Source organism: Pygocentrus nattereri, chromosome 7 (assembly GCF_015220715.1).
Source record: "Pygocentrus nattereri isolate fPygNat1 chromosome 7, fPygNat1.pri, whole genome shotgun sequence".
In the NCBI taxonomy this organism is placed as follows: domain Eukaryota; kingdom Metazoa; phylum Chordata; class Actinopteri; order Characiformes; family Serrasalmidae; genus Pygocentrus; species Pygocentrus nattereri.
Window position 1 is genome coordinate 24,159,959 of NC_051217.1, and position 20,081 is coordinate 24,180,039.

At 41.4% G+C, this 20,081-nt stretch overlaps 1 protein-coding gene across 1 annotated transcript in view; it reads right to left on the reverse strand.

Annotated features, from left to right (window-relative positions):
* Positions 1 to 17,828, reverse strand: part of capn5a (calpain 5a) — a 52,266-nt gene extending 34,438 nt beyond the window's left edge. Inside the window, exons 1-3 of the mRNA XM_017719514.2 lie at positions 17,700 to 17,828; positions 12,572 to 12,744; positions 2,194 to 2,325 (exon numbers count right to left, since the gene is read on the reverse strand). Coding sequence (XP_017575003.1) covers positions 2,194 to 2,325; positions 12,572 to 12,736 — 297 coding nt within the window. The 5' untranslated portion in view covers positions 12,737 to 12,744; positions 17,700 to 17,828. The remainder of the gene's footprint in view (positions 1 to 2,193; positions 2,326 to 12,571; positions 12,745 to 17,699) is intronic.
* Positions 17,829 to 20,081: the final 2,253 nt, after the last annotated feature.

Genomic DNA, 20,081 nt, shown 5'->3' on the forward strand with positions numbered 1-20,081 from the left:
GCATGTCTGGTAGCTCCTTTCACCACCTGATAGGTCGGATTTATCAGAGAAAGCTGCCCACTTTTTCGAGCGCTGTGGACCATGAGTGCTGTGAAAGGGGTCAGAGTTCTAATGGAGCGGTGGTCAGAGATCTCAGAAGGACCAGAAAGAAAACTGAGTCCTCTTTAGAGGTCACTTACACTGTGAACACAAAAAGAACTGAGGCCATTTGCAGTCGGTTCCCCTCCAGGTTCATTTTAACAGAACTCGGTTTGGTTCTTTTAAAATGAACGATATGTAAAAACATTAAGATTTTTCCATGTGAAAAGTACATATTTGCCCCTTCCATAACAATGTTTTAAAACAAAACAATAAAATACATTTGCACTGAATGAGGTAAATTCAGCTTGTGTAGGCAGCTAAAGCATTGTAGGTAAAACATAAGTGGCTGCAGTGGCTACTGTGCAGTGATTGGAGGGCTGAGAAAAGAAGGCAGAGCTTGGAGACTGTAACAACTTGATTGGCCATAATACAGCGATGCTACTCACAGAAAATCTCATTTTATTATCTTAAAAAGTCGACTTGATAAATATTCTTACCCCATTTGATTGGGAAGGCCTAGTGTGTCAAAGTGGGTAGCATAAATAAATAAATAAAACAAACAAATAAATCTCATTTTATTGATGAATTAATAAATAAATACATTTTAAAAGGGCCAATCAGAGGCCCTGAATTACTCTGGACTCGATGTAAGTACATATTAGTATATTTTATATACTATATATATATATATATATATATATATATATATAATTTTTTTTTGATTTTGCAAATTTTTGCACTTGTAGTTAAATTTAATAACAATATTTTATTTTATTGTTGGCTAAAAGGAGAGGTTACTTAGATTTCTGTCCGTATCCAACAGTTTTGTCAAGGATTATATGTCCATGTTGTGCCAGATAAGAATGACCTGTTCACCCTGACTGAAGATTGAACATCGACACCCCCCAGATCCGCCACTCGCTCACTCCATCTCACACGCACACATTCATAGAGTAATCTCTGATATCACTCTCTCTCCCTCTCTCTCTGAGGGATCGTCTGAGCAGTAGATCCTGGTTCAGTATGTATTTTAGACCTCAGTAGTTAATATTAACTCTGTTAATAGCTGCCTAGCCTTTCCACTAATCAAACAGGGCACACACCACACCACATCACATCTTAGGTAAACTTTAATATAATCCCAGGCCAACACAACATGATCACACCACCACTGCAAACAAGGCTAACCCTGACCCTCCCACATTTCTGCTTTATTTGGGTTTTTTTGGTTGAAGTAGTATCACACAGATGTTCAGACAGGCGTTAAGCACAGATATTCTGAAATCTGTTAACAATATCAAAACTATTTTAAAAAGTGAACATTTTTTGTTCCACAATGTACAAAAATGTGAATCTGTATCGCTGACATGCTCCTCACTCTCTTTCAAGAGGGTCTCATTCACAATCTTTCATACAAACCACTGTGAATCAGGGATGCACTGGAATTTCAACCGCTAAAAGTTTTCCGTTCGTTTTTTTTTTTTAAGATGAAAAAGAAGGGATGTAAATTTTGTCTAAAGCCAACAAAGATCACGTAGGCGTACGACAAAGTGTCACAATCTAAAACGTTATAAATAAATTGAATGAAAATGATAAACGGTCAGCACACATGCGTTCAAATAGCCTGAGCAGCAGCAGATCAACACTGTAAATATCACATGTTACTATTTCACTGTTTCTATGAGGGACATTAGACATGAAAAGTATAGTTTGCATGTTTGGGTGCCTATTGACTTCCAGTGTTTGTTAGCAATGTAAGGCTAGTAGCTCCAGTTCTAACCTAAATAAGCAAAATTGGAACATCAAGCATGTCTTGATTAATCAACGACATTAGGGAAATGTGCAAAATAATGCAAATTTTTTGCTAAACTATTCCTTTAACTGACTGCAGTGTGTGTCAAATATAAAAATCAAATTGATAGTGTAGTTTCTGGCAAATCTTGTCTGGTTAATCATCACAATAATCTTGTATAAGGTTGGCCTCTGTAATTTGAAGAGAAGCAGAAAAGAAGAGAACTTACATGTGATAAATATGGAAACTGTTCACAGCTTTATTAGATCTGCACCATTTAAACCCCTAATATTCATATATTCAGACAGAAATAAACTCACTTTCTGCCACAAAGCTTCTCTGGAGGCAAGACTGGAACAGGCGGCCACAAACCAGCAGTTTCCCAACTGCCCCTGGTGCAGGTCATGAGCACTGATACCATGAACAAACAGGTGGGGGTCATCACAGAGTTCCTGAGAGAGAGAGGCAAAAACAGAAAGGGCAGTAAAGCACCTGTTGGATACTTTAATGTACACTATATACACTTTATTTCCAAAAGTATTCATTCACCCATCCAAATCACTGAATTCAGGGGTTCTAATCACTTCCATGGCCACAGGTGTATAAACCCAAGCCCCTAGGCCTGCACTGCGTCACTGGACTCTAGAGCAGTGGAGACGTGTTCTCTGGAGTGACCAATCACGCTTCTCCGTCTGGAAATCCGATGGAGGAGTCTGGGTTTGACCAGGAGAACGGTACTTGTCTGACTGTATTGTGCAGTCTGTTTGGTGGAGGGGGGGGATTATGGTGTGGGGTTGTTTTTCAGGAGTTGGGCTCGGCCCTTAAGTTCCAGGGAAAGGAACTCTTGATGCTTCAGTACCAAGAGATTTTGGACAATTTCATGCTCCCAACTTTGTGGGAACAGTTTGGGGACGGTCCCTTCCTGTTCCAACATGACTGTAAACCAGTGCACAAAGCAAAGCCCATAAAGACATGGATGAACTTGACTGGCCTGCACAGAGTCCTGACCTCAACCCCGACAGAACACCTTTGGGATGAATTAGAGCGGTGACTGCGAGCCGGGATTTCTCATCCAACATCAGCGTCTGACCTCACAAATGCGCTTCTGGAAGAACGGTCAAAAATTCCCATAAACCCACTCCTAACCCTTGTGGAAAGCCTTCCCAGAAAAGTTGAAGCTGTTATGGCTGCAAAGGGTTGGCCGACATCATATTAAACCCTATGGATTAAGAATGGGATGTTATTCAAGATCATATGTGTGTGTGAAGGAAGACGGCAATACTTTTGGCAATATGGTGTATATAGACAACACAAATATCCAAAATGGTGTTTTCAGTTTCAGACACAGTAAACAGTCACTTTATTATTGTGGAGATTATTCTCCACTCACAGACCAACAGACCAACAGACCAACACACAGAATCCAGCAACAGGCTCAGATAACGAGACTGTAGGACACCTGGGGAGAGAACAGTACAGCACTACGCGTACAAAACAAACCCAAACGCTCCTCAGCAGTGCAAGCAGGCGAGCCAAGGGGGCCGAAAGATTTCCATAGGGTCCAGTTGCAGCTCATCAGCTCCAAACAGGCCCTAAACTGACACTGTAACTGAGTGTAAAGTGTAGTAAGTGCACTCATTATTAGTCACACGATTTCTATTTATTTATTCTATTTATTATTTAAACTGTTATCTCTCAGTTTGAGTTAATAATCATGAATTTAATTTATTCTATTTCATTATTTCTAAAGTTTATCATAGTCTAAGAGCTGCTAACTGTATGACGTGTTCCATGAATAATTATCAGTGGTAATATTATTCATCTGTCTTCCATAATTGATCTATAATGCCACACTGCCTAAATTGCGCGATATCTAAATAAATTTTCACCTGCAAGAGGTGAAAAGGTTCTTCAGACTGATGAAGAATGCATTGTATATGGTTCTATGTAGAACCTTTCTGAAAAAGCATTAATAAGGGGTTTCCTATAATATATATATATATATATATATATATATATATATATATATATATATATATATATATAAAATTAGACTATATATTAACAACAGAAGAACCCTTTTGATGCTATGTAGAACCATTTTCAAAAATGTAAACATGCAGACAGTCCTTTGAGTGTTCATACACTATATTGCCAAAAGTATTCAGTCACCCATCCAAATCATTGAATTCAGGTGTTCCAATCACATCCATGGCCACAGGTGTATAAACCCAAGCCCCAAGACCTGCAGACTGCTTCTACAGACATTAGTGAAAGAATGGGTTGCTCTCAGGAGCTCAGTGAATTCCAGCGTGGTACCGTGATCGGACGCCACCTGTGCAACAAGTCCAGTCGTGAAATTTCCTCACTACTAAATATTCCACAGTCAACTGTCAGTGGGATTATAACAAAGTGGAAGCGATTGGGAACGACAGCAACTCAGCCACGAAGTGGTCGGCCATATAAAATGATAGAGCGGGGTCAGCGGATGCTGAGGTACATAGTGCGCCTTCATGTGGCCTTCAGATCAGCTCAAGAACAGCGTAGAGAGCTTCATGGAATGGGTTTCCATGGCCGAGCAGCTGCATCCAAGTCTTACATCACCAAGCGCAGTGCAAAGCATGGAATGCAATGGTGTAAAGCGCCGCCACTGGACTCTAGAGCAGTGGAGACGTGTTCTCTGGAGTGACCAATCAAGTGTCTCCGTCTGGAAAGCCAATGGACGAGTCTGGGTTTGGAGGTTGCCAGAAGACGGTACTTGTCTGACTGCATTGTGCCGAGTGTAAAGTTTGGTGGAGGGGGGATCATGGTGTGGGGTTGTTTTTCAGGAGTTGGGCTCGGCCCCTTAGTTCTAGTGAAAGGAACTCTTAATGCTCCAACATGATTGCGCACCAGTGCACAAAGCAGGTCCACAAAGACATGGATGAGCCAGTTTGGTGTGGAAGAACTTGACTGGCCTGCACAGAGTCCTGACCTCAACCTGATAGAAGACCTTTAGGATGAATTAGAGCGGAGATTGTGAGCCAGGCCATCTCGTCCAACATCACTGTCTGACCTCAGACAAAGGTGCTTCTGGAAGAACGGTCAAAAATTCCCGTAAACACACTCCTAACCCTTGTAGAAAGCCTTCCCAGAAGAGTTGAAGCTGTTACAGCTGCAAAGGGTGGGCCGACATCATATTAAACCCTATGGATTAAGAATGGGATGTCACTCAAGTTCATATGCGTGTGAAGCCAGGCGACCGAATACTTTTGGCAATATAGTGCGATTTCTGTAGTGAACTAGTGTCTTTACTAAAGAACCCTTGAAGAACCATCTATTTAAGAGTGTAGGATCCTTCAAATATACCCAATAAATGATGTCAGTACAGCGTGCCCAGGCTGTCTCAACTGTGCTTGAGTAAGCCTTTGTATACCAGTGATAGTAAAAGCTTTCCTACTTTATCTGCAGCCTTCACTTTATGACACGTCTTTATCTATAAAAACGGGTGTTACAGATACAGCACAGTTAAAAATAGTGGCAGTAGCCATCATGGGGCCTGAATTTAGTGCATACTGCAGTTTTAATCACGCAAAGTCATAATCTAGCATCCTGCAGTTTATTGCCATCACTACCTCAGTCTGTGTATGTAAAGAAAAGCCAAGTCGCTCCGTCACCCTCACCCTGCGTACATGAATGCTTTGTCAGTCATTGGGTTTAACAGTGTTAGAGACAGGTGTCAAACCACAGTCAAGAAGAGTTCCCACAGAGGAACAGGATAGCTGAGCATCATCACCAGACAGCTAACATAAGTCTTCTTTCTTAAATTATGACTCTTACAAAACCTGCGGCCGAGCTTTTCCAGCTGGTAAAAAACAGCTAATTGGACACTTTCTCCCACTGTTCCATGACAGATCTGTGAAATGTTCCACTGTTTGGTGAGTGTTTGTCGTGTTCTGACCATAAAGGATAGTTTAAAACAGTGATTAACCACCAGGAGGAAAAAAAAAAAAAAAAAAAAAAAAAAAAAAAAAAATCAGCCTTTAAAACTTTAAAGAATTAATGATTTGACGATCACGATACGTATCGATATAGAACGAGATGAATTTTGTTTATCGTGATAACATTTTTAGACATATCGCCCAGCTCTACCTCCCATCTGTAAATCATCCTCAAATAAATAAATAAATAAATAAATAAAAATACAAACAAACATACACACATACATAAAAATCAGACCTGGAACCACTCATCAATTTATCAATAATCATCACTAACCACCCCAAAACTGATACGTAGTGAATGTCACGCCGGACTGAAGAAGAAACATCACAAACAGAATTCCTTATTTTTAAACTGAAGTTTAATGTCTAGTAGGGCTTTATGACATTGGTATAAAAAGTGATGTTTAATAAAGTTGTTGAATTTCACAATATTATTATTATTATTATTATTATTATTATTATTATTATTATTATTATTATTATTTTCTGACTGATTGTTATTATATTACAAAAGAAGAGCAAAGTAAAGCAACATTCACTATTGCTCAAAATAATAAGAAATGAAATAACAGTTCCTTATATCAAAACTGCAAGCACACTTTTTGTGCACTCAAAGGCTGAGGAGAAAGTCATCGGCTCAACAGCTTTTCACTAAAAAGGCTGCAAAAACAAATAAATGTATATTTTTTAAAAAGAAATTAAACAGGCACAAAAGAATTAATACACATCCCTGTGTAAAACCTTGGATCTTCAAAACGGTGACTTTACAGGTGAAGGAAAAAACCTACTTCACTCTTAATGGAAGTCAATGGAACCAGACTTTTTTCCAAGTAACTTTGGGCAGTTTCTTTGAATCCATTTAACATGAAATTCACACACAATGCAGAAGGCAAAAGGTATTTTCAAATTATGTCAAAACCTGAAAAAATGACAAAAATTGAGATACAAGGTTTTATTTATTTATTTAGTTTAATTATCATATGCTTGTTGTGACTGTAGCCGTTACTGCTTACACACTTAAAACAACACTGGGTGTGAGAACAATCCTAATGTTTAATGTGATTGTAGTTCAGGTTCAGGATGAATGAGTGTTTGAGCTGCATGTGTGTTTTGTAAGCTGTCGTTTACCCAAATGGTTAAGTCATTCGTCCCCTACTCGGTAGAGCAGCGTTCAGAGAAGCACCCATTACGATCCTAACAGTTTCTGCTGGTAATACAATGACGTGTCCCTGGTGCTAAGTGCAAGAGGTCACTTGATCTGTTCTGTCATCACTCTCAAAGGGGAATTCCACCAATATTAAAAAAAAATTAATAATTAAGTCTTTGAGATGTAAACAAAGTCATTCAGAGTGGTTTCATGTGAAATGGCTGAATGCAGAAAAAACACAGACTCGGGTTCCTTCACAGTGGTGGTGATGGGAACCAGGGGTTGCCATGACTACAACACAGATATAGACATTTTATTTACTATCCAGAACCACCAGTGAACCTACACGAGTCTTCTGAGCTTTAATATGGGGAGTATTTTGCCTCACAACCACCTACACGTACCTCTACAGCAAGAATGGATAAAAATAAATTGATTAAAATACATTTTAAGCCAAAATACTGTCACAAAGCTACCATAAAACAGTGCATTGGGCATCAGTCAGTTTACTTATAACCCTTTCATGTAGGAACTTTCTGTGACAAGCTATGACAAGTGTTCGCCTTTAACAATGTGTTTATGGCAGAAGCTCATACAGTGATAACGATGAAATAAAAATTTATGGTGCAGCAATAATGTTTAGTCATGGTGAGGATTTTTATGGATTTAATACACCGGAACCTTCACATCCATCAAGTCCAATGTGCTTTGTTATTCAACACGGGAAGAAGGTGAAGAGTAAGAAGGGTTGCATTTTTCCTTTTGTCAGTGCAACTCAAACAGAAGGAGTTACACCACCTGATGATCTGAAACGGAGCTGTGGGACTGCTATTAATATTTTATATTTATTTTAATCATTTTTCTCCCAGTTTTTCCAACCCTAAGGGAAAGAAATGGACTTATCCTTGTTCGCTCTCTTTCTAATGCCATGTCCTAAACATGCTGGCGCTTTAACAAAGGATAATGGTTGATGGATATTCTCGCTGCTACCTTTGAGTCATGACTGTAAAATTATATGATTAGCGATATAAGCGGTCAGATAAATTCATTTGAGGGCTTGGTCACCACAAGCTCCCTGCATTACAGGCCCCAGCGCGACTGCCCTGCCAGAGATCAGCATGTTTCTTCGTCTAACTCTCAAAAATCAACTCAAAGACGCCTTAAACTCTTTAAAATCCAGAAGTACTCAACCCCAATTCCAAAGAAGTTGGGACGTTGTGTAAAACATAAATAAAAACAGAATACAATGATTTGCAAATCCTTTTCAACCTATATTCAGTTGAATACACTACAAAGACAAGATATTTATGTACAAAGACAAGATATTTATGTTCAAATGGATAAACTTTGTTTTTTGAAAATATTCACTTTTGAATTTGATGCCTGTAACACGTTTCAAAGACGTTCATTGGAATTGGGGTTGTCCATACTAAGCCTTATTGTCCAATAACTACAAGGCTTTCAATGCAAATGACTGAGGTATTCTTAGGTTATAGAAGTGTGTGATAAAACTTTGGGCCAGACATTTAAGAACATGTTGAATCATGTGTGGTAACTGAGGCTGAGAGCTAAACTCAGCTTGCCAGGAACCGGTTGATGTTCTCTGGATCTCTGGACGTTGAGACACTGTATATTTGCTAAGCCCTCACCTTTTTCCACAAGCAACACAGAAACGTGACTTTAGGTTACTTCAAGTTACGCAGCACCACTTCCGGTACGTCCTGCTGTATCTGCATTAGTCCCAGCAAAGCCTCTCCCACAATGTAATCAATACATCACACACAACTCCACCTCACTTTAAACCATCTCCACCCATACAAGCTCCTCAAAACTCGCCATGGTTTTATCAGCAGCCGTCTGCCTTCTTCATCTGTTCCTTTCAGCCACATCAACTCTTTTCTGTCTTCTGTGAAAACAACAGACGGCCAGTTAACAAACCTAGCGCAAAATAAAAGCCCTGTGGAAATTTCACAGGCCCGTCAGCGCGGATATTATGATTAGTGTTCATACTGGCATTCTTAACTGTGTTCTTCATGAATATTTCATGCTAGAATGTAATGGGAAGCATTATATTGATTTAGCTGGAGTCCTAATGGCTTCAGAGCCATAATCTAAAACGTATTATATCTGAATGCTGACGAATATTCAAAGGATAATGGAAATCAAGAGCATTAAAGTGGATTGCCACTGATTTCTTAAAGCTCCTACATAATTCCTTGGTTTATATGTAAACAAAGTTATTCAGAGTGGTTTGATGTGACATTCATTCGAAAGAACCTTCCTAGAACATATACTATATTGCCAAAAGTATTCGCTCATCTGGCTTCACACACATATGAACTTGACATCCCATTCTTAATCCATAGGGTTTAATATGATGTCGGCCCACCCTTTGCAGCTACAACAGCTTTAACTCTTCTGGGAAGGCTTTCCACAAGGGTTAGGAGTGTGTTTTTGACCGTTCTTCCAGAAGCGCATGTGAGGTCAGACACTGATGTTGGACGAGAAGGCCTGGCTCACAGTCTCCTCTCTAATTTATCCCAAAGGTGTTCTATTGGGTTGAGGTCAGGACTCTGTGCAGGCCAGTCAAGTTCTTCCACACCAAACTCGCTCATCCATGTCTTTATGGACCTGCTTTGTGCACTGGTGCACAGTCATGTTGGAACAGTAAGGGGCCGTCCCCAAACTGTTCCCACAAAGTTGGGAGCATGAAATTGTCCAAAATCTCTTGGTGCTGAAGCATTAAGAGTTCCTTTCACTAGAACTAAGGGGCCGAGCCCAACTCCTGAAAAACAACCCCACACCATAATCCCCCCTCCACCAAACTTTACACTTGGCACAATGCAGTCAGACAAGTACCGTCTCCTGGCAACCACCAAACCCAGACTCGTCCATCCAATCACGGTACCATGCTGGAATTCATTGGGTCACTCTCAGGAGCTCATTCTTTCACTAATGTCTGTAGAAGTAGTCTGCAGGCCTAGGGGCTTGGTTTTATACACCTGTGGCCACGGAAGTGTTTGGAACACCTTCCTGTCCAACATCAGTGTCTGACCTCAGACAAATGCGCTTCTGGAAGAACAGTCAAAAATTCCCATAAACACACTCCTAACCCTTGTGGAAAGCCTTCCCAGAAGAGTTGGAGCTGTTATAGCTGCAAAGGGTGGGCCGACATCATATTAAACCCTATGGATTAAGAATGGGATGTCACTCAAGTTCATATATGTGTGTGAAGCCAGAAGACATAGTGTACCAATAAGAAGGGAGTGAAGTGTTTATGTTTGTGATTTGGACAGATGTGTGAAAATGTAAGTAAACACATGAGCTTCTCTTGCTCCATCAGTACGTTTAACACTATGCCAAAAAGACATGTTCAATAAAATGTAACACCAATCAGGATGTGGTCGAGAAAGGATGTGGTTACTTATTGTGTAGTTAACCTGGAACCAGCGCTACTCACGCAAACACATGTGGTTTTGAACTGAACTGATTTGGATTAATGGCTCTTCTCCCTCCTTCGTCTTTTGTTTCAAATAGTTCAAGTGCATATGTTATTGTGCAGGCATTTTACTGAGATAACTGCCCTGGAAGAGATCTGAAGAAGAAAAAGATCTTGCCGAAACTGGAGGAAGCAAAATCTAGATATCAAGGAAACGAACGAAGGCCACACGCAATGATGGGATGGACTGTTTATCTCTGGAGTTGGTTATGCAGCTAAAAACTGCTTTACATGTTTATTTCTCATGTGTTTTGACTGAAGACTCAGTCCTTACATGGTAAGCACTCATCTGTTCAGATACGAAGCGACATTCACTACAGCCACAAACCAGTACAGCTTAAGTGGACTGTTTAAAATAAGACATTCACCTCTAAACTGGACAGTAACAGGAAATTTAAAGGGCTCTAATTTGGACAGTGTTCCTCCTTACCAGAGTCAATCAGCCAGGACAAGTTTGGTGTCTGTCTGCAGCTTCATCTGTGCACGAATGTAGCTAATATTGGATTGAAGCTCAGGGCTGCCAACTGTGACTTACTGGCCATGAGACTCACGCAATTTGGTCTAAGCCCACGCTCTTACGCCACACTCAACATTCCTCATGCACTGAATCTGAACAGTATGTGTGCTTACATGCACTCAATAACCAGATCATAACCAGATTTCTGCAGTTATCTGATTATTTAAATGGTCACATAAACAGCACACTCTTACTCTGACTCCTTAGATCAGAGTGAGGTCCAGAAATCTGATTAAGAAATCTGCTAAAGAGGCTGGATTTTAGCTCAGTAATCAGATTTCTCAGTTCTGTGAACTCTTACTCTGATTTCTTTCACATTTCTCAGTCTGAGCATGTGCGAAAACAGACCACAGTACCGGAAATAAGCAAGCAGTCACACTGAAACAAACTGCATTCTCGACAAAATGAAGGACTTATTAAAAAAAAAAAAAAAAAAGTGCGTTACGAAGTTTGAGTTTTACGTCACTTTTATATCATCACCTTTTGTGAGTTTACTGGCTTGTTAACAAGCAGGAATCCAATCCAACACCTGACTCATCTACACCCAGGGTTTCCCCGTTATTTGATTACTCAAGTTCACGTGAACGCGTCAATCAAATCACTGACAAAATCAGATTTTCTGCAGTTAACAGATTTTTAAAAGTATGTAGACTCACTTAGTGACAAAGTTTTCTACTACTGCTTATAAACAGACAGTTCTAGTCCTAAAATCTGATTGGCTGTGCCGCATTTGAAGCCATTGTAAAATCTACAATATAGCCACACTTAAGACACCTCACAACAACTGCACTGTGTAAAACCCTTGCGCTGTTAATGGAATAAACTTTGACACTCATGCTGCTCACATGTTTTTGTGCATGTTCACGTCTAGGTTTGGGGTGTCCCGATTCTTGTTGAGATAGAGGGGTGGGGTGAAGTACTGGGACTACATGAGCCTCCAGACGGAGGTTTCTCAGAGACTCAAAACAGAGATATGAGAAAAAAAGAAAACCCAGCAAGACGGAGAACAAGAGACCAAAGAAACCAACAAATGTGAGAATTTTAAAAACTACAATAAACATTATATAATCTTAGTTTAATGTCGTTTCAATGTATTATGTCTCGGTAGCTAGCTGGCTAAATTTCCCATTCCACCTTAAATAGAATGTAACTGCAGCTCCATTTAAGACGGAGAAGGGAAACTCGAGCAAAAAGCTGGTGAATATCTGACTTCAGCTTCTTATCACTGAAGAATTAGGGGTGGGTGATAATAAATAATTGCCCCCCTCTTTGAAGGCATATCATGCCCTACATGTAAGTGAGGAGCTGAACTTTACCCTCCTCTGCTGTCACTGCAGACGGGCAGGGTCACCTACAGAGCAGTGCTAGTAGCTGTTAATGAAGTGATGCTCTTTTTATATGAGGGTCCCATTTCAGAGGGAAGATCGCAACCATTACTCCAAGGTGACAAGGTGTCACTCAAAAACAAGGGGTAGGGGTAAAAACAGGAAATGTGATTGGGGCCAAATTATGCCCCCTTTAAAAAGCCTTTCTTCCACCAGGCCTCCCTCACCTTGGGCCTCTTCCAGGTGACTTTGCCGATGCGGTTGCCCTGGTAGAACAGAGACTGGTCCACAGGGGGAAAGAGAGGATCTTCAAACAGCGTCCTGTTCTGCTGGCACTGTTTCCTCAAAGCTGCAAACTGCTGGCCCTCGTAGGGCTTCACCGAGGAGAACATACTGCAGCCTGGAATGACAACATAGATAGCAGTGAACAATGGAGAAGGACAAAGAGAGATAAGTGAGATGGCAGAGGGAGGAGAAAAAGCATTCCTGTCATTGCGAGGCTGTGTTTTCTTGTTAAGGTCAATACTGGTGTATAGTTGTTTTTGGCATCTGCTGGTAAACAAAATTCCATGACTTTTGTTCCAGCTTAATGTCGATGTCACTGTCAGGGAAAACCTTGTATCTCCATTTTTGCCAGTTTTTGTGGTTTTATCAATTGTAAACACCAGCTGTGCTTTACACTTTGTGAAAATTTTCATGATGAATAGACCAATGCACGCTCTAAAATTTCCGCTCTAAAGTATTCTTTTAAATTAATTTCCATTATATGTTGAAGGGGAAAGATCTGCTGAGTTTCCAAAAATTCTACATAATTCAGTGGCTGAGACATAAACAAAGTTATACAGAGTGGTTTGAAATGCAGAAAGTCAGAGGTCTTTGACAGAAATCATAATAATATACACTATATTGCCAAAAGTATTGGCTCTTCTGCCTTGAAACATATGAAATTGAGTGTTCCTTTCACTGGAACTAAGGTGCCGAGCCCAACTCCCACCACATCATAACCCCCCCTCCACCAAACTTTACACTCAGCACAACGCAGTCAGACAAGTACAGTCTCCTGGCAACCACCAAACCCATACTCGTCCATCGGATTGCCAGATGGAGAAGCATGATTGGTCACTCCAGAGAACACGTCTCCACTGCTCTAGAGTCCAGTGGCAGCGCTTTACACCACTGCATTCCACGCTTTGCATTGTGCTTGGTGATGTGAGGCTTGGATGCAGCTGCTCGGCCATGGAAACCCATTCCATGAAGCTCCCTATGCTGTTCTTGAGCTGATCTGAAGACCACATGAAGTCTGTAGTGACTGACACTGCAGAAAGTTGGTGACCTCTGCGCGCTCTCTCAGCATCCACTGACCCCGCTCTGTCATTTTACATGGCCAACCACATCGTGGCGGAGTTGCTGTCGTTCCCAATCGCTTCCACTTTGTTATAATCCCACTGACAGTTGTCTATGGAATATTTAGTAGTGAGGAAATTTCACGACTGGACGTTAACAGGTGGCGTCCGATCACGGTACCACGCTGGAATTCACTGAGCTCCTGAGAGCGACCCATTCTTTCACTAATGTCTGTAGAAGCAGTCTGTAGGCCTAGGGGCTTGGGTTTATACACCTGTGGCCATGGAAGAGATTGGAACACCTGAATTCAGTGAATTGGATGGGTGAGTGAATACTTTAGGAAATACAGTGTATAATAACAGGTGCTTTCAGGCTCAGAACACGCCTAAAACTCTCCAAACAGTTTCCCTTCTTGCACCACAACCTGCATGTGTTTTAGCAATGCGACCCCAAAGCGACCAGCAGCTCAAGGGAACTGATTCACTGTAAAACAGCATTACTGCAGGTTTTAAACAAACAAACAGAACATAAAAAACAAACTTCACTCTAAAACAAGCACACACCTGTGTTTACTCCACTCAAACTATTCAAACTTCATAACTTTTTATTATTATCATTCATATTTTTAGCTGTCAAAAATCTGAAGGTGCTGCAGAAAGTGCCCTAACCCTAACTCTAACCCTCAGGAGCCCCACCTGCCATATCCCTGAATCAGAACAACTTCTGTGACATAAGGAAAAATTAAAAACGGTCCCATGTCGGAGATCGAGCGCTCTGTCTGTAGCACTGTGGTCTTTTGTACTGTCACTCATACAAAGCAGCAGGTCATGTTAATGATGTGGGAAGTCGTGACACTGACTCAGACACTGACACTTCCTCAAACTGCCCAAAAACATGCACACAATATCCTGAGGCCGAGACACATTCTTTACAGTAATATGTAAACACAGTTAAAGTTTCAAAACACACCACTTCCTCCTCAACTCTACTTAAGCAGTAGAACACAGAGGGAGTCCGTTATCACGAAATAACGTCTCCGTGATGTTATTGGCGATAACACACTCCTCGAGTGCTCTACTGCTTTAATACAACAGTTAAATAAATATAGTAAGAAATGAATGAATTGGGCCGTGAACACGGCGTTTAATATGTTTTAATGTTCAGTTCCTTCCTCCAAATTATAGTATATATAATATATATAATATATACGCTATGTGAGTAACAAGCTCCGCCCACTCGCTGCACAGCAGGCAGTTCGTTCTCCAGCTCCTTACACTAAATTCCCAAACTGTCGTCACCACTGAGCAGCTTTTCAGTCGGCAGCTGTGACAGAAGAACAGCTAAACAACCTGGAATCAGCCAGAAATGAACCCGATACCAACGTGTGGTCTGATCTTCAGAGTCGGACCAAATCAGACTGAGCCATAAAACTGACCCAATATCAGGTTCAGCTCAGTTTGGTCAGTTTTTCCAGATCAGTATTAATGTTGTTTTGTTCCAGCCAGTCTGTAAAGCTCCTTACAGCCCGCTTAGTTTGGCGAATGGTGTTGGGTTCATTTCTGGCTGATTCCAGGTTGTTTAGCTGTTCTTCTGTCACAGCTGCCGACTGAAAAGCTGCTCAGTGGTGACGACAGTTTGGGAATTTAGTGTCGTCTCATCTTCAGAGTCTGACCAAATCGGCTGTCTGTCAGATGTGACCTTAAGATGTGATTTCTGTTTGTGGCAAAGTAAGAAGTGAAAACATTCAAATGTCTTGAGCATCTCCTGCAGCTGTCAAAGTCGTTGCTTAGCAACGGCATCTCAGCAGAGTGATACACTGATTGTGGAAAAACCTGTGACGTTATGGTGAAATAACAGCACCATTAGACGCCCCTCAACCAATCAGCTCGCCTGGCCGGAACTCACTGTTGCATAATTGGAAATTAAACTGAACATTTAAACACCGCCCATTCACACTGAAGTTATAAGGAGAGTTTCAGCTCTGAGTGCTTTCTGAATGTTGCACAATATAAGTCAGCCAATCAGAACGGAGCTCATTTACCTGTATCAGTCTTACAGGCTCAAAAAAAAACAAAAAAAATAAAAAAAACAGCCTGTTTAATTCTAAGGGTCAAGGGGGGAAAATGGTCAGCAAACATGAACTATGACCATCTTTCATACATCACGAAAAACAAGTGTTATAAGTGGACCTAAAGTGGAAAAAATGGAAAAAAGTAGAACATGGACCCTTCAAACGCCACCACATCACGTCAGATGACGACCACCAGCGTCTTCTAGCCTGCAAGCATGTCAGAAGCTCACAGTCAGTGCAGCACTCCTGTGTTTATTTGTTCTGCTTTTCATTCACCTCCTGATCGCCAGCGGCAAAGTGAACCTACAGAACCTGAACAGAGGGCAGGGATCCGCTCCCAGCCTTGGAAAGCAAACAGTCCTGTTGTGTGGGAGATTACTAAGGGCTGCTACAGTGACTCAGAGAACCAGGGCTCTAGTGTTACGCTATACAGCCGTGTGCGAAGCTCTGAACAGTCAAATGACGTTTTGTTGATTTTCCAAGTGAAAATACACCGTATTTCCAAAAGTATTCACTCACCCATCCAAATCATTGAATTCAGGCGCTCCAATCACTTCCATGGCCACAGGTGTATAAAGCCAAAGCGTCAAAATTCACGATATTTTTTTCTAACATCTGATATCTTAGTTTAGTGTCATTTCATTGTTTTATGGTCCCTTTCTTCATAACAAGCATGAAAAATCACTAGCAGTGCTGATGTCTCAGTAACTAGCTGCTAACTTTCCCATTCCACCTTAAATAGACCAGCAATTCTGATGCCTTAAGTGCCAGAATGTAACCGCTGCACCAGGTGGAACGGGAAAGTTCGAACGAGAATCTGGTGAATATCTGACTTCAGCTTCATATCACTGAAGAATTAGGGGTGGGAGATAATAACTAATTGCCCCCCTCCTTCCTCTTTGAAGGCATATGATGCCTTAAATGCTGAACTTTACCCTCCTGCAGACGGGCAGGGTTGCCTACAGAGCAGCATGAGTAGCTGTTAATGAAGCAACGTTCTTTATTTATCCCATTTCAGCCACTACCCCTTGTAACTCAGTTCCAAGGGGCAAGGTGACACTCGAAAACAAGGGGTAGGGATGGAACTGGGCCTAAAAGTGAGCAGAGGCCGCTGGAGACGCTCTCAGTGTGGAACATCTGGTGCTAAATTACACTGCAAGCCAGGACATAAAGCGCAGTTGCATAAATGGCATATTTTGTGTTCATTTTCTCAGCTGCCTGTAATCAGGTGACCACAGGATGCATCCAAATTGCCCTGAAGTGCTAAATAGAATAACGAAGGAATGCATCCCTGCTTCAAGATGAGGTTTTAGTGCAGCCTTAGCGTGGATTTACTGGACTTATTCACTCATTACTCCATCCTGATCCTCAGCGCAAGACAGCTTGTACAGGAAACTAATGACAGGCACACCTGGACCTGTTTTGCCACCTGTGCAGGTATCCGTGGTGGAGTCCAACCTGTCAGGAGAGGCCAGGCCTCTCAGCTGACTGGGATTTCAACCATGGGATCTGAACTGTGGAGAAATCCCATACAGGAAACCCACAGGATGTCCAAATAAGCTCAGAAACACAAGTGACATGGGTGTGCCTGCCACTGTGCAATGCTGTCACGCAAACCTACCACTAAAAAAAACAACTTTTTGCTCTGAACACTAACCAGAGCAAGACCCATCTGTACTGCTTTGAGTTTGCAGGTACTTCAGCCACCACACTTTCTGTTGCTTTCAGTAAGTTATCTAGTATTTTAAGGCGATCTAAAGCAAAAGGAGCAAGACCAGAAGTTAAAAACGCTAGATATGTCTAAATCAAACTGTTCATGAACAAGTTTAGAAAAACACACCCGTTTTCGACAAGCAAGAAGCAGCAGCGTGCACACTAGAAGCCTGAGCTAATGAGGCTTTTAAAAGCACGGGCAGCAAAAAAACTCTGGGTTAAGCTACCTGTACTGCGTCCTCCCTCCCTCCGCTGCGCTCCTCCGGGACTTGATGGCGGAGCTTTGCTCTGCTGGGGTTTGCTTTGGTTCCTTGCGATGCGAGCCTCCTCCTTCTCGGCGCTTAGTTGTTTTTTAAACCCACTCGTATTTCGGAAAGCCCCGCCTTCTACGCTGCGATGGGCTTTCACATGCAGTCCGCCGATTGGACGGCTTTTAAAACTTTAACGTAATTAATTACGGTTTATTAAAACTTTTAAAGCGTTTAATGTTATTCGTCATGTTATGTAGTAATGGAGCAATATTACATCCCTCAGGATTGTTGGTTTGACATAGTTCAGTATTTTTTTTTTGTTTTCCTCCTTCAGTTTACTTTCACTACAATACCCAGCATGCATTGCACACACAACACTTGGGAACCCCCATAAAGTGATAAATAAGTTAATAAATATAGAGCAGATATTTGGCTTCCTAACAACAACACTGGCTATCTGGCTATCTGCGCGGCCATCTAGCATAAAATAAACGAAAAGTTTGAAAAACAGAGACAGTAGTGTAGTCTTGTACGCGTTACTACGGACGTAGTTTAATTTTGGCGGGAACTACTTTAAGTTCATTTCCTCGATTTAATTGTATACGTTAAGCATTAAATATGAAATTTGGTCAAATACCGAATAAAAAAGATATTAAATCTTAATTTAATACATTTTAATAAAGTACTTAAATACTGTCTCGTTTATGTAAGCTCCACTGATTTCTGTAGTCGCTGGGTGACGTGAACGACGTCTCAACTGTCCAATCGACACGCTGCTCTGTGTGCCCTGACAGCCAATCGCAGTGCAGGAGGGCGGGCTTATTTCGGAAAACGGGTGGGATAACAAATCACGCAGGAACAGACCACTGTGACGTCTGCGCATGCGCGTTTTTTTACTACACATAAACAACGCGGAGGAATTTAAGGCTTTTCAGACTGAAACTGCTGAGCTTCCACTTCTTCGCTCAAAAGGAGACGTTAATGATATAAAAACTCACAGTACATAATAAATAATGATAGATATCCACATGAAAGCTGACTGGATCGGTTATCTCGTTATAAAATGATGAAAACGACATGAATGAACGAGAATGAACATCTTTGGGGAAAGAATGAAAAAACCCTTTCACCCTTTTGAGCAACTCAGTGGCGACATCTTGTGGCAAGATGAGTCACAGCGCCTGTCGAAGTTCATTAAAGGGGAAATTTAAACAGAATATTTTATTTCCTTTTTACACTCAGAATTAATAATTAGCACTGGGGTCAAATATATTTGTGTATGCATACAGGCATATTTATATGATATGTTTATGCTTTTATGAAGTTTTTTGACTCATTTCACATGTCTGACAAACCATTATTATTATTATTATTAATATTAATATTATTATTATTATACTGTTTAATGCATTTCTTTATTGGTTGGTTAGTGTAGTGGGTAACATTTCTGCATTCCACACTGTAGATTGGGGTGTAATCCCCGCTTTGGCAAAACACCCTACACTATACCAATAAGAGTCCTTGGGCAAGACTCCTAACACCACCTACTGCCTACCTGTGTAAAAATGCTCAAACTGTAAGTTGCTCTGGATTAGAGTGTCTGCCAAATGCTGTAAATTTAACAAACAGTCATTACGTATGTTTTTGCATGTTTTTGTGTTACGGGACGGCGGGGAGGCCGACCCAAGTGCGGAAATGAAAACCAGTGAGAAAGAGGACTAAATTATTTATTTGGGGCAGTGGAGTGTGTTTTTGGGACGTTGCGATTGAGGTGACCCGGAGCCGGGCTCTACCCACCGCCACTGGGACACACAGGTGACAACGGGTAAAGCACCTCAAAGAAGGGGAAATGAAAAGGCGGGAAACGTCAAACAAAAGAGACGCTGAAACCAGCGTGCTCAAACGAAAGGTGAATAAAAGAGAGAGAAGGCGAAACACCCCTCCTCTGTAAGAACGAAGGAAAGGTAGGCTTTGAGCTGTTTGCTCTCGGTGGAGTAAACACCTTTACCATTTCTGGGAGTCGTTTGTAGCTCAAGACCTTTTTCTTGGATTTGAGTGGCTTTGGGACAGTTTAGTCTTTGTAGCCCTGGTTTCTTTCCTTTAATGACACTATGTATCATACCGGTTACGCCTCTGCAAAGGTGTGACAAACGGCACTTGTTCGACTTGGACTTAATCAGTCTAAGCGGTGGGCGATGCAGGCTGGACACCTTGCTGCCATCACCCTCTGCTGGCAGTTGACGGCGCAGGCTGGACAGCTTGCTGTCGTCGCCCTCTGTTGGCAGCTGGTGGCACAGGCTGGACCCTTACAACCAGAAAAAAGGTAGAAAAATATTTCATATAAAATTACACAGAAGC